The sequence below is a fragment of the Stigmatopora argus genome, chromosome 20, assembly GCF_051989625.1.
Source record: "Stigmatopora argus isolate UIUO_Sarg chromosome 20, RoL_Sarg_1.0, whole genome shotgun sequence".
Lineage (NCBI taxonomy): Eukaryota > Metazoa > Chordata > Actinopteri > Syngnathiformes > Syngnathidae > Stigmatopora > Stigmatopora argus.
This window is the reverse complement of record NC_135406.1, coordinates 7,642,228-7,657,620: the sequence shown is the minus strand read 5'-3', so window position 1 is coordinate 7,657,620 and position 15,393 is coordinate 7,642,228. Positions and strand designations below refer to the sequence as shown.

At 32.1% G+C, this 15,393-nt stretch overlaps 1 protein-coding gene across 3 annotated transcripts in view; it reads right to left on the bottom strand.

Annotated features, from left to right (window-relative positions):
* Positions 1-15,393, bottom strand: part of LOC144065970 (uncharacterized) — a 102,114-nt gene extending 86,721 nt beyond the window's left edge. The window contains exons 1-2 of one of the 3 annotated variants that reach the window (XM_077589225.1): positions 15,068-15,393; positions 697-1,468 (exon numbers count right to left, since the gene is read on the bottom strand). In XM_077589225.1, the coding sequence (XP_077445351.1) occupies positions 711-1,468; positions 15,068-15,179 (870 nt within the window). In that variant the 5' untranslated portion in view covers positions 15,180-15,393 and the 3' untranslated portion in view covers positions 697-710. Of the gene's footprint in view, positions 1-696; positions 1,469-13,693; positions 13,852-15,067 lie in introns of those variants that run through there. The other 2 variants (XM_077589224.1, XM_077589217.1) reach the window with 2 other exon arrangements.

Here is a 15,393-nt window from a genome sequence, read left to right as displayed (position 1 = left end):
TTGTGTGATTTTTCAAGAGTCCCTTCTGTGTAAATCTTTGACCACAAACTGAACACGAAAATGGTTTTTCACCAGTGTGGGTTCTTGTGTGCATTTTTAAGGTATTCTTCTCTTTAAATCGTTTACCACAAACTGAACACGAAAATGGTTTTTCACCAGTGTGGGTTTGTGCATGACTATTTAAGTGTCCCTTCTGTGTGAATCTTTGACCACAAACTGAACACGAAAATGGTTTTTCACCAGTGTGTGTTCTTGTGTGCCTTTTTAAGTTTCCCTTGTCTGTGAATCCTAGACCACAAACTGAACACGAGAATGGTTTTTCACCAGTGTGGGTTCTTTTGTGTATTTCTAAGCTTCCTTTCTCTGTAAATCTTTTACCGCAAACTGAACACGAAAATGTATTTTCACCTGTGTGTATTCTTGCATGACTATTTAAGTGTCCCTTCTGTGTGAATCTTTGACCACAAACTGAACACGAAAATGGTTTTTCACCAGTGTGGGTTCTTATGTGGATTTTTAAGGAATGATTTTGAGAATAGGCTTTACCGCAAACTGAACACCAAAATTGTTTTTCACCAGTGTGTGTTCTTGTGTGCCTTTTTAAGTTTCCCTTGTCTGTGAATCCTTGACCACAAACTGAACACGAGAATGGTTTTTCACCAGTGTGGGTTCTTGTGTGCATTTTTAAGAGTCCCTTCTGTGTAAATGTTTTACCACAAACTGAACACGAAAATGGTTTCTCCCCAGTGTGGCTCCTCATGTGTGTTTTCAAAGTAGACTTTTTCCCAAAGGTTTTTCCACACAGAGCATTTCCAGAGTTTGCCGTCCTTAAGACCTTCATTGTCATAAAGCAAGTCTTCGGTATCTGATAACGGAGCAATTAAATTGTCTGCTTGCCCTTCTGCTGAGCTGCCGTTCGGAGTCTCCGCCCCTCTGCCGGCCACGCCCAGATCATCTTCACTCTTGAAAGGCTCACCAGTTGACACACTGACATCATCTTCCTCCTTTTTGATTTGCTGTTGAGGGAACTCTGGCTCCTCCTCTTTAATTTGGGGTAACTTTAAGGTGTGTGCAGGCTCCGCCCCTCTGCCGGTCACGCCCAGATCCTCTTCCCTCTTCAGGTTTTCACCAAGTGACCAGGTGACATCATCTTCCTCCTTCTTGATTGGAAGTCGCTCGTCTCTCATTTGTTGTTGAGGGAACTCTGGCTCCTCCTCTTTAATTTGGGGTAATGTTAAGGTGTGTGCAGGCTCCGCCCCTCTGCTGGTCACGCCCAGATCCTCTTCCCTTTTCAGGAATTCACCAAATGACCAGGTGACATCATCTTCCTCCTTCTTGATTGGAAGTCGCTCGTATCTCATTTGTTGTTGAGGGAACTCTGGCTCCTCCTCTTTAATTTGGGGGAGCTCTAGTTCCTTTTTAAGGCCAACAGACTCTTTCCCATCAGGACCAAGATATTCTCTGAAACCTGCAAAGACACGAAAATAAATGATATGTTTCATAATCTGTCTATCCAAAGAGAAGTCCTTTAGGTTAGACTGGGAATGTAAAGTCTTATACTTATATCGGCGGTGGTTAGGCTCGTAACATGACATTAACTTGAAATTTAACTGAAATCAACTCAAATGACTATACACACCCACACATATTTGACCACCATCTCAATAAGCTCGTATCTCCAATTTGTTTCATTTCTCAAGGAAAAAAATGGCTCCGAATTTAGCTCGTATCTCAAATTTCCCGTAAAATGGGACACCCGTATGCACTGTTCCCTCTAAGCTGCGCGCGTGCGCAATTGCGCACTACTCTCGTCTTCTCTGCGCAGCAGCAATCATATGGCGCGCAGTAAAAAAAAAAATGCGGATTTTTTTTTTTTTACGCCTTTCCCCATGATGGCGCCGTTTAAACGGCAGCCAGTGCAGTGGCAGTAGCTCTGTCCACTTATGTTTTTCGTGTTTTACACATGCACCTGCTTGTGGCAGGTGTGATACTGGTGTGCCCATAGCGAGCAATGATGATGTCGTGACCGGATGATTCGCCTAAAGACGTTTCGCCAACAGACATTTGACAGACGGACAGGTCGCCGAATGAACGTTCGTTCAAACAGCGTTTAATGATTAAATACAAATACTAGTATTTGTTAGTTTAATGATTAAATACAAATACTAGTATTTGTTAGTTTAATGATTAAATACAAATACTAGTATTTGTTAGTTTAATGATTAAATACAAATACTAGTATTTGTTAGTTTAATGATTAAATACAAATACTAGTATTTGTTAGTTTAATGATTAAATACAAATACTAGTATTTGTTAGTTTAATGATTAAATACAAATACTAGTATTTGTTAGTTTAATGATTAAATACAAATACTAGTATTTGTTAGTTTAATGATTAAATACAAATACTAGTATTTGTTAGTTTAATGATTAAATACAAATACTAGTATTTGTTAGTTTAATGATTAAATACAAATACTAGTATTTGTTAGTTTAATGATTAAATACAAATACTAGTATTTGTTAGTTTAATGATTAAATACAAATACTAGTATTTGTTAGTTTAATGATTAAATACAAATACTAGTATTTGTTAGTTTAATGATTAAATACAAATACTAGTATTTGTTAGTTTAATGATTAAATACAAATACTAGTATTTGTTAGTTTAATGATTAAATACAAATACTAGTATTTGTTAGTTTAATGATTAAATACAAATACTAGTATTTGTTAGTTTAATGATTAAATACAAATACTAGTATTTGTTAGTTTAATGATTAAATACAAATACTAGTATTTGTTAGTTTAATGATTAAATACAAATACTAGTATTTGTTAGTTTAATGATTAAATACAAATACTAGTATTTGTTAGTTTAATGATTAAATACAAATACTAGTATTTGTTAGTTTAATGATTAAATACAAATACTAGTATTTGTTAGTTTAATGATTAAATACAAATACTAGTATTTGTTAGTTTAATGATTAAATACAAATACTAGTATTTGTTAGTTTAATGATTAAATACAAATACTAGTATTTGTTAGTTTAATGATTAAATACAAATACTAGTATTTGTTAGTTTAATGATTAAATACAAATACTAGTATTTGTTAGTTTAATGATTAAATACAAATACTAGTATTTGTTAGTTTAATGATTAAATACAAATACTAGTATTTGTTAGTTTAATGATTAAATACAAATACTAGTATTTGTTAGTTTAATGATTAAATACAAATACTAGTATTTGTTAGTTTAATGATTAAATACAAATACTAGTATTTGTTAGTTTAATGATTAAATACAAATACTAGTATTTGTTAGTTTAATGATTAAATACAAATACTAGTATTTGTTAGTTTAATGATTAAATACAAATACTAGTATTTGTTAGTTTAATGATTAAATACAAATACTAGTATTTGTTAGTTTAATGATTAAATACAAATACTAGTATTTGTTAGTTTAATGATTAAATACAAATACTAGTATTTGTTAGTTTAATGATTAAATACAAATACTAGTATTTGTTAGTTTAATGATTAAATACAAATACTAGTATTTGTTAGTTTAATGATTAAATACAAATACTAGTATTTGTTAGTTTAATGATTAAATACAAATACTAGTATTTGTTAGTTTAATGATTAAATACAAATACTAGTATTTGTTAGTTTAATGATTAAATACAAATACTAGTATTTGTTAGTTTAATGATTAAATACAAATACTAGTATTTGTTAGTTTAATGATTAAATACAAATACTAGTATTTGTTAGTTTAATGATTAAATACAAATACTAGTATTTGTTAGTTTAATGATTAAATACAAATACTAGTATTTGTTAGTTTAATGATTAAATACAAATACTAGTATTTGTTAGTTTAATGATTAAATACAAATACTAGTATTTGTTAGTTTAATGATTAAATACAAATACTAGTATTTGTTAGTTTAATGATTAAATACAAATACTAGTATTTGTTAGTTTAATGATTAAATACAAATACTAGTATTTGTTAGTTTAATGATTAAATACAAATACTAGTATTTGTTAGTTTAATGATTAAATACAAATACTAGTATTTGTTAGTTTAATGATTAAATACAAATACTAGTATTTGTTAGTTTAATGATTAAATACAAATACTAGTATTTGTTAGTTTAATGATTAAATACAAATACTAGTATTTGTTAGTTTAATGATTAAATACAAATACTAGTATTTGTTAGTTTAATGATTAAATACAAATACTAGTATTTGTTAGTTTAATGATTAAATACAAATACTAGTATTTGTTAGTTTAATGATTAAATACAAATACTAGTATTTGTTAGTTTAATGATTAAATACAAATACTAGTATTTGTTAGTTTAATGATTAAATACAAATACTAGTATTTGTTAGTTTAATGATTAAATACAAATACTAGTATTTGTTAGTTTAATGATTAAATACAAATACTAGTATTTGTTAGTTTAATGATTAAATACAAATACTAGTATTTGTTAGTTTAATGATTAAATACAAATACTAGTATTTGTTAGTTTAATGATTAAATACAAATACTAGTATTTGTTAGTTTAATGATTAAATACAAATACTAGTATTTGTTAGTTTAATGATTAAATACAAATACTAGTATTTGTTAGTTTAATGATTAAATACAAATACTAGTATTTGTTAGTTTAATGATTAAATACAAATACTAGTATTTGTTAGTTTAATGATTAAATACAAATACTAGTATTTGTTAGTTTAATGATTAAATACAAATACTAGTATTTGTTAGTTTAATGATTAAATACAAATACTAGTATTTGTTAGTTTAATGATTAAATACAAATACTAGTATTTGTTAGTTTAATGATTAAATACAAATACTAGTATTTGTTAGTTTAATGATTAAATACAAATACTAGTATTTGTTAGTTTAATGATTAAATACAAATACTAGTATTTGTTAGTTTAATGATTAAATACAAATACTAGTATTTGTTAGTTTAATGATTAAATACAAATACTAGTATTTGTTAGTTTAATGATTAAATACAAATACTAGTATTTGTTAGTTTAATGATTAAATACAAATACTAGTATTTGTTAGTTTAATGATTAAATACAAATACTAGTATTTGTTAGTTTAATGATTAAATACAAATACTAGTATTTGTTAGTTTAATGATTAAATACAAATACTAGTATTTGTTAGTTTAATGATTAAATACAAATACTAGTATTTGTTAGTTTAATGATTAAATACAAATACTAGTATTTGTTAGTTTAATGATTAAATACAAATACTAGTATTTGTTAGTTTAATGATTAAATACAAATACTAGTATTTGTTAGTTTAATGATTAAATACAAATACTAGTATTTGTTAGTTTAATGATTAAATACAAATACTAGTATTTGTTAGTTTAATGATTAAATACAAATACTAGTATTTGTTAGTTTAATGATTAAATACAAATACTAGTATTTGTTAGTTTAATGATTAAATACAAATACTAGTATTTGTTAGTTTAATGATTAAATACAAATACTAGTATTTGTTAGTTTAATGATTAAATACAAATACTAGTATTTGTTAGTTTAATGATTAAATACAAATACTAGTATTTGTTAGTTTAATGATTAAATACAAATACTAGTATTTGTTAGTTTAATGATTAAATACAAATACTAGTATTTGTTAGTTTAATGATTAAATACAAATACTAGTATTTGTTAGTTTAATGATTAAATACAAATACTAGTATTTGTTAGTTTAATGATTAAATACAAATACTAGTATTTGTTAGTTTAATGATTAAATACAAATACTAGTATTTGTTAGTTTAATGATTAAATACAAATACTAGTATTTGTTAGTTTAATGATTAAATACAAATACTAGTATTTGTTAGTTTAATGATTAAATACAAATACTAGTATTTGTTAGTTTAATGATTAAATACAAATACTAGTATTTGTTAGTTTAATGATTAAATACAAATACTAGTATTTGTTAGTTTAATGATTAAATACAAATACTAGTATTTGTTAGTTTAATGATTAAATACAAATACTAGTATTTGTTAGTTTAATGATTAAATACAAATACTAGTATTTGTTAGTTTAATGATTAAATACAAATACTAGTATTTGTTAGTTTAATGATTAAATACAAATACTAGTATTTGTTAGTTTAATGATTAAATACAAATACTAGTATTTGTTAGTTTAATGATTAAATACAAATACTAGTATTTGTTAGTTTAATGATTAAATACAAATACTAGTATTTGTTAGTTTAATGATTAAATACAAATACTAGTATTTGTTAGTTTAATGATTAAATACAAATACTAGTATTTGTTAGTTTAATGATTAAATACAAATACTAGTATTTGTTAGTTTAATGATTAAATACAAATACTAGTATTTGTTAGTTTAATGATTAAATACAAATACTAGTATTTGTTAGTTTAATGATTAAATACAAATACTAGTATTTGTTAGTTTAATGATTAAATACAAATACTAGTATTTGTTAGTTTAATGATTAAATACAAATACTAGTATTTGTTAGTTTAATGATTAAATACAAATACTAGTATTTGTTAGTTTAATGATTAAATACAAATACTAGTATTTGTTAGTTTAATGATTAAATACAAATACTAGTATTTGTTAGTTTAATGATTAAATACAAATACTAGTATTTGTTAGTTTAATGATTAAATACAAATACTAGTATTTGTTAGTTTAATGATTAAATACAAATACTAGTATTTGTTAGTTTAATGATTAAATACAAATACTAGTATTTGTTAGTTTAATGATTAAATACAAATACTAGTATTTGTTAGTTTAATGATTAAATACAAATACTAGTATTTGTTAGTTTAATGATTAAATACAAATACTAGTATTTGTTAGTTTAATGATTAAATACAAATACTAGTATTTGTTAGTTTAATGATTAAATACAAATACTAGTATTTGTTAGTTTAATGATTAAATACAAATACTAGTATTTGTTAGTTTAATGATTAAATACAAATACTAGTATTTGTTAGTTTAATGATTAAATACAAATACTAGTATTTGTTAGTTTAATGATTAAATACAAATACTAGTATTTGTTAGTTTAATGATTAAATACAAATACTAGTATTTGTTAGTTTAATGATTAAATACAAATACTAGTATTTGTTAGTTTAATGATTAAATACAAATACTAGTATTTGTTAGTTTAATGATTAAATACAAATACTAGTATTTGTTAGTTTAATGATTAAATACAAATACTAGTATTTGTTAGTTTAATGATTAAATACAAATACTAGTATTTGTTAGTTTAATGATTAAATACAAATACTAGTATTTGTTAGTTTAATGATTAAATACAAATACTAGTATTTGTTAGTTTAATGATTAAATACAAATACTAGTATTTGTTAGTTTAATGATTAAATACAAATACTAGTATTTGTTAGTTTAATGATTAAATACAAATACTAGTATTTGTTAGTTTAATGATTAAATACAAATACTAGTATTTGTTAGTTTAATGATTAAATACAAATACTAGTATTTGTTAGTTTAATGATTAAATACAAATACTAGTATTTGTTAGTTTAATGATTAAATACAAATACTAGTATTTGTTAGTTTAATGATTAAATACAAATACTAGTATTTGTTAGTTTAATGATTAAATACAAATACTAGTATTTGTTAGTTTAATGATTAAATACAAATACTAGTATTTGTTAGTTTAATGATTAAATACAAATACTAGTATTTGTTAGTTTAATGATTAAATACAAATACTAGTATTTGTTAGTTTAATGATTAAATACAAATACTAGTATTTGTTAGTTTAATGATTAAATACAAATACTAGTATTTGTTAGTTTAATGATTAAATACAAATACTAGTATTTGTTAGTTTAATGATTAAATACAAATACTAGTATTTGTTAGTTTAATGATTAAATACAAATACTAGTATTTGTTAGTTTAATGATTAAATACAAATACTAGTATTTGTTAGTTTAATGATTAAATACAAATACTAGTATTTGTTAGTTTAATGATTAAATACAAATACTAGTATTTGTTAGTTTAATGATTAAATACAAATACTAGTATTTGTTAGTTTAATGATTAAATACAAATACTAGTATTTGTTAGTTTAATGATTAAATACAAATACTAGTATTTGTTAGTTTAATGATTAAATACAAATACTAGTATTTGTTAGTTTAATGATTAAATACAAATACTAGTATTTGTTAGTTTAATGATTAAATACAAATACTAGTATTTGTTAGTTTAATGATTAAATACAAATACTAGTATTTGTTAGTTTAATGATTAAATACAAATACTAGTATTTGTTAGTTTAATGATTAAATACAAATACTAGTATTTGTTAGTTTAATGATTAAATACAAATACTAGTATTTGTTAGTTTAATGATTAAATACAAATACTAGTATTTGTTAGTTTAATGATTAAATACAAATACTAGTATTTGTTAGTTTAATGATTAAATACAAATACTAGTATTTGTTAGTTTAATGATTAAATACAAATACTAGTATTTGTTAGTTTAATGATTAAATACAAATACTAGTATTTGTTAGTTTAATGATTAAATACAAATACTAGTATTTGTTAGTTTAATGATTAAATACAAATACTAGTATTTGTTAGTTTAATGATTAAATACAAATACTAGTATTTGTTAGTTTAATGATTAAATACAAATACTAGTATTTGTTAGTTTAATGATTAAATACAAATACTAGTATTTGTTAGTTTAATGATTAAATACAAATACTAGTATTTGTTAGTTTAATGATTAAATACAAATACTAGTATTTGTTAGTTTAATGATTAAATACAAATACTAGTATTTGTTAGTTTAATGATTAAATACAAATACTAGTATTTGTTAGTTTAATGATTAAATACAAATACTAGTATTTGTTAGTTTAATGATTAAATACAAATACTAGTATTTGTTAGTTTAATGATTAAATACAAATACTAGTATTTGTTAGTTTAATGATTAAATACAAATACTAGTATTTGTTAGTTTAATGATTAAATACAAATACTAGTATTTGTTAGTTTAATGATTAAATACAAATACTAGTATTTGTTAGTTTAATGATTAAATACAAATACTAGTATTTGTTAGTTTAATGATTAAATACAAATACTAGTATTTGTTAGTTTAATGATTAAATACAAATACTAGTATTTGTATTTAATCATTAAACGCTGTTTTCAGCTGGATTTGACCGAATTTGAGAGCATTTTGAGCCGTTTGGCGAATGGACGTATATGGACATTATTTTGCCTCCATCGCGACATCATCGCAACATTTTACCGAGGAATTCACTTCCCTGGGCTCGGTTCTAATGTCCAAAGAGCTCCAGTATTTGTATTTAATCATTAAACGCTGTTTTCGGCTGGATTTGACCGAATTTGAGAGCGTTTTGAGCCGTTTGGCGAATGGAGGTATATAGACGTTTTTTTGCCTCCATCGCGATATCATCACGACATTTTACCGAGGAATTCACTTCCCTGGGCTCGGTTCTAATGTCCAAAGAGCTCCAGTATTTGTATTTAATCATTAAATGCTGTTTTAGGATGGATTTGACCCGATTGCTGTCATTTTACGGCTCGGTTCTGCTACATCTGCCCGCCCAAGAGTGCTTATTCCCGGACTGCCATGCCCGCCCAAGAGTGCTTATTCCCGGGCTGCCATTGATGGTAGACTAACATTGATTGTTACTATAATTTGGACAACACCGGCGGCGGTCCGGATTAAAAATCCTAACGGGCCGTATATGGCCCGCGGGCCGAGGTTGAAAAACTTGTACACACGATCCGGCGGGGCGAGCGTTCGAATCCCGTTTCGGCGAAACCTCCGTTCGGCCGAATGAACGTTCTGTGGAACGTCCATTCGGCGACCTGCCCGCCTGTCAAACGTCCGTCGGCGAAACGTCTTTAGGCGAATCATCCGAGTACCAATGATGTCGCTCACACTGGTACTCAGTGCGCTCAGGGAGGTTGACTTTCTGCTCAGACCAACGAAAAATTAGAGGGAACATTGCCCGTATGTCAACGTTTTCCGGTAATATGCTGGCTGCCACAGCAAATGTTTAATTAACAAGGAATAATTATAGCACTCGCGGGTGACCCGCATTGTAATCAACAGTTTGAGGAAAACAGAGTTCACCTTCAAAATTAAAGTACAATTAAGAGCACACCAACACATTTCAATGTATAAAAATGTGTTGTTTTATTAAACCCAAAGGATTCTTTAATCTCATCTCATTTTCTGAACAGCTTTATCCTCATCAGAGTCGGGGGGGGGGGGGCTGGAGCCTATCCTAGCTGACTTTGGGCCAGAGGGGGGGCACCCTGAATTGTTGGCCAGCCAATCGCAGGGCACAACAAGACAGACAACCATTCACGCTCACACTCATACCTAGGAGCAATTTAGTGTCCAATCAGCCTACCATGTCTTTACAATGTGGGAAGAAGCCGGAGTACCTGGAGAAAACCCACACGCGTCAAAATAAAAAGGTTTTTTTTTTTTGAAAAAGAAGCCTTTCTATAAATGGTCATTTTTTAAAGAAACTGATACTTTACTTTACATCAGGGGTCTCGAACTCAATTTACCTGGGGGCCGCTAGAGGCTGAGTCTGGGTGAGACTGGGCCGCATCAGGATTTCCACAAGAAAAGCACTGATAAAACATTCCAACGTTATCAAATATCTTTATTTTTTAACAAAAAATAATGAATTAAATAAATTAACTTAAAGATGAATAAAAAATAAATCAATCAGTAATACAAAACCAAATAATACTAATGAGCATACAGTAGATATACACTGGCTGGCTAAGTAGAGAAAATGAATTATTTTTATTCCGTTTCAAATGTCTGTATTAACAGCTCTTTAACCTTTAACTTTCTGAACTTGAATGGAACATTGAACATGAAATATTCTGAACACGGCTTCTCTTGCCTACTCCTTGCTGCCAGAGACCTGGCAGCGCTTCTTCTCACATAGCTGAGTCACATTTGGCTTGAGGGAGGAAGCAGTGGAGACCCTCAGTAGAGCTTGAAGATGCTCATCAGTAAGTCTGGACCTGTACTTGGACTTATTGAAGTTCAAGGTGGAGAAGAGCTTCTCACACAAGTATGTGCTCCCAAAAAGGCACATGGTCCGCTTGAACCTTCGGGAAAGTTCAGGGAAGCTGGGGGACAACTCTCTCAAAAATTGCCCAAGCTTGTCTGCTTCTCCACTCACCTCCCTGCACTTGGCTTTGAGTGCAGAGTTGCACTGCAGGTCAATGAGCTCCATTTGAAGCTCAGGAGGGCATCTTGCACATCAAAGGAGAAGGGGTCCGCAAAAATTTGAAATGTGGCTTTGTGTGTCTTGAAGTCTGCAAATCTGTGATCAAATTCCTCCTGTAGCTTCGAAATGGCCTCAACATACTTCTCACCACTGAATGGTGTGCCTGCATCCACGAGAGCCTTGCATGCTGGGAAATGGCAAAGGTTTGTCTGAGAGAGCTGGGCTTTCCATAACACAAGTTTAGTGCAGAATGCTCTCACGTTGTCATAGGCAGCACTGACAAGTTGCCCCTGGCCTTGTAGCTTCTTGTTCAGTACATTAAGCTCATGTATGATATCAACAAGAAAAGCCAAGTCCATGAGCCATTTGGGATCACTTAGCACAGGATCAATCAACTCACAAACGGCGTAGCTAGCTTTGACTGCTGCATTACTGTCTTTGGTAGCCTTCTTGAAGAAATCCTGTTGCCTCAGAAGACGTGTTTTAAGACTGGCAACCTGGTTGGCTCTCTCATCTCCCTGGTATTTTTCGTACTCCTCAGCATGTCTCGTAGTACAATTACGTTTCAAATGGTATTCCTTGTGCACCGCAACTTTTTCAGTGTAAATGAGACACGTCGGGGTGCCCCTGTGTTCAACAAAGAAATATTGCACTCCCCACTTTTCTTGAAACTGTCTGTGCTCATCACCGACCTTTCTCTTCACGGCAGGCTTTGAAAGAGACATCTCTGGGGCTCTGTAATATGTTTTTCCACTTGGAATGAGTCTCAGGTTGATCTTTCACATTCAGTCGCGCGGGTTTGTGGCGCATGTGCACTTTCGCTCTCCGTTTCAATCGCGGAGATGGCTACAGACACTGACACAGGCTGGATCACGGATCATAGCGCCTCATTCAGTTCTATGCTGAGAGCAGCGGAGTGTCCACGCCGACCGGAGTGATCGGCCTCACGGCTTCTCCTCCGCCCAGCTGATTGGAGGAATGAATGAGTGAGTGAGCGAGGCACTGGACAGCCCGGCCGATGTCCCGCCCTCCAGAGCCGTATACCTCACCGTGATTGGTTCATTCAGCTCCGAACCAAAGTTCCCTCTAATTTTTTGTTGGTCTGAGCAGAAAGACAACCTCCCTGAGCGCACTGAGTACCAGTGTGAGCGACATCATTGGTACTCGGATGATTCGCCTAAAGACGTTTCGCCGACGGACGTTTGACAGGCGGGCTGGTCGCCGAATGGACGTTCCACAGAACGTTCATTCGGCCGAACGGAGGTTTCGCCGAAACGGGATTCGAACGCTCGCCCCGCCGGATCGTGTGTGTACAAGTTTTTCAACCTCGGCCCGCGGGCCATATACGGCCCGTTAGGATTTTTAATCCGGCCCGCCGCCGGTGTTGTCCAAATTATAGTAAAAATCAATGTTCGTCTACCATCAATGGCAGCCCGGGAATAAGCACTCTTGGGCGGGCATGGCAGTCCGGGAATAAGCACTCTTGGGCAGGCAGATGTAGCAGAACCGAGCCGTAAAATGACAGCAATCGGGTCAAATCCATCCTAAAACAGCATTTAATGATTAACTACAAATACTGGATGATATCGCGATGGAGGCAAAAAAACGTCTATAGACGTCCATTCGCCAAACGGCTCAAAATGCTCTCAAATTCGGTCAAATCCAGCTGAAAACAGCGTTTAATGATTAAATACAAATACTAGTATTTGTGTTTAATGATTAAATACAAATACTAGTATTTGTATTTAATCATTAAACTAACAAATACTAGTACGACCTGTCCGTCTGTCAAACGTCCGTCGGCAAAACGTCTTTAGGCGAATCATCCGGTCACGACATCATCATTGCTCGCTATGGGCACACCAGTATCACACCTGCCACAAGCAGGTGCATGTCAATGTTCCCTCTAATTTTTCATGTAAAACATGCTGTAAAACACGAAAAACATGAGTGGACAGAGCTACTGCCACTGGCTGCCACTTAAACGGCGCCATCATGGGGAAAGGGGTAAAAAAAAAAAAAAATTAAAAAAAAAAAATCGATTTTTTTTTACTGCGCGCCATATGATTGCTACTGCGCAGAGAAGACGAGAGTAGTGCGCAATTGCGCACGCGCGCAGATTGGAGGGAACATTGCTCCGAACACAAGTGTCATTCATATCAATTTTGCGGGCCGCACGAACATTAATCTTTCATATTAAGACGGGGGCCGCAAATTATCGTCCCGAGGGCCGCAGTTGGCCCGCGGGCCGCAAGTTTGAGACCCCTGCTTTACATGGTCTTTTTTATTATTAAAAAAAGCCTTACTATGCAAGTTTTTGGAGTGTGGGAGGAAACCGGAGAACCTGGAGGAAACCCACGCAGGCCTGGGAAGAACATGCAAACTCCACCCAGGTGGACTTGACCTGGATTTGAACCTAGGACCCGAGAGCTGTGAGGCCGATGCGCTAACCATTAGCTCCTCTGGGCCGGTTTTCACATTTTTATGAATTTATAATTAAAAAAAAATCTCCAGTGTTGAGTCCTAATAGCAAGCGGAAGACATGGGAGTTGCTTCCGCTTGAAAAATTATTTAAAAAATAAACATTTTCCCCAGAAAAATCTGCGATGTAGTGAAATGCTGAGGGATTACTGTACTTGAATATGCAATTGCAGCGCACAAAAAAGCACTTCTACAATTACCATCAACAAAAAACAAAAATCGGTCAACAAATTGTCTTCGTGGTGCTCGGTGAACAATCTCACACTGAACACCACGAAAACTAAAGAAATAATCCTGGACTTTCGCTAAACACGGCACAGATCTGGCCCCACTCCTCATAAATGGAGTATGTGTAGACAGGGTCCAGTCCTTTAAATTCCTGGGGGTCCACGTCACGGATAAGCTCTCATGGTCTACAAACATCACGGCAGTGGTGAAGAAGGCTCAGAAACGACTCCATTTACTCAGGGTACTTAGGAAGAACAACTTGGGCACAAATCTTCTGATCACCTACTATCGAACCACTGTAGAGAGCATCCTGGCATACGGCATCACAGTGTGGTACGCTGGAAGCACAGCGGCAGACAAAAAGGCCATGCAGAAAGTGATTAACACTTCCCAGAGGATTGTCGGCTGCTCTCTGCCCTCACTGGAAGACATGGCCAGCCCTCGTTACCTCAGCAGAGCAGAGAACATCATAGGGGACCCTTACCACCCTGGTCACAATCTGTTCCAGCTGCTGCCCTCTGGCAGACGCTACAGGTCCCACAAAGCACGGAAAATAGGCTTAAGGACAGTTTTTTCCCCACATCCATCAGAAATCTAAACTCGCGGTAACATAACACACATTCCCTTCTGCGACAATATGAAAAAATGTTTGGGTGGTGATCTGCCTCCTACTAGCTGACTGAAGTAAGGTAAGTGAAAGACAGTGAGAGGTAAGCGAGAGGTAAGCGACCTGTATCCACAACAGCAGAATGCCAGATTACAAGTCCGTAACTTACTATTATTTAGGTCTTTTGCCGAGTAAACGTAGCTTATGGAGAAGCACCACCAATTTCGTCACACGCAGTTTCTGCGTGTGATGACAAGTAGGCTTTTTGTGTTGTGAAAATGACGACAGGGCCTATGTCCGATTATTATTATTATTATTAAGCCTTAATGATGAAGGGAATATATAGATATAAAAATGGACCCACCTTCTAGTCTGTGAAGGACAACTTTTGCATGCATTATTTTGCAAAATGTCGAGTTTTCCTCGTGGAACTTTGCTGCTCTTTTTCCACACGTAAATTCTGATGGAGACGCCATTGATAGCTGCTAGCTAGGCTAAGCTAAGGTAGGCCGCAAAGCTTCAAAGTTCTTCGACGACGTGAGAGACTTGTTCCTTTGATATATGCTAACAGGCTGAGCTAAAGTAGGCCGCAAAGCTTCAACGAGGTCTTGAAAATGATTTTGGCTGATATTTAAGGTCATAAAGTAGCTGAAGCTAGACACGACTGGGACCCATAGGTTAAGTTTGGAA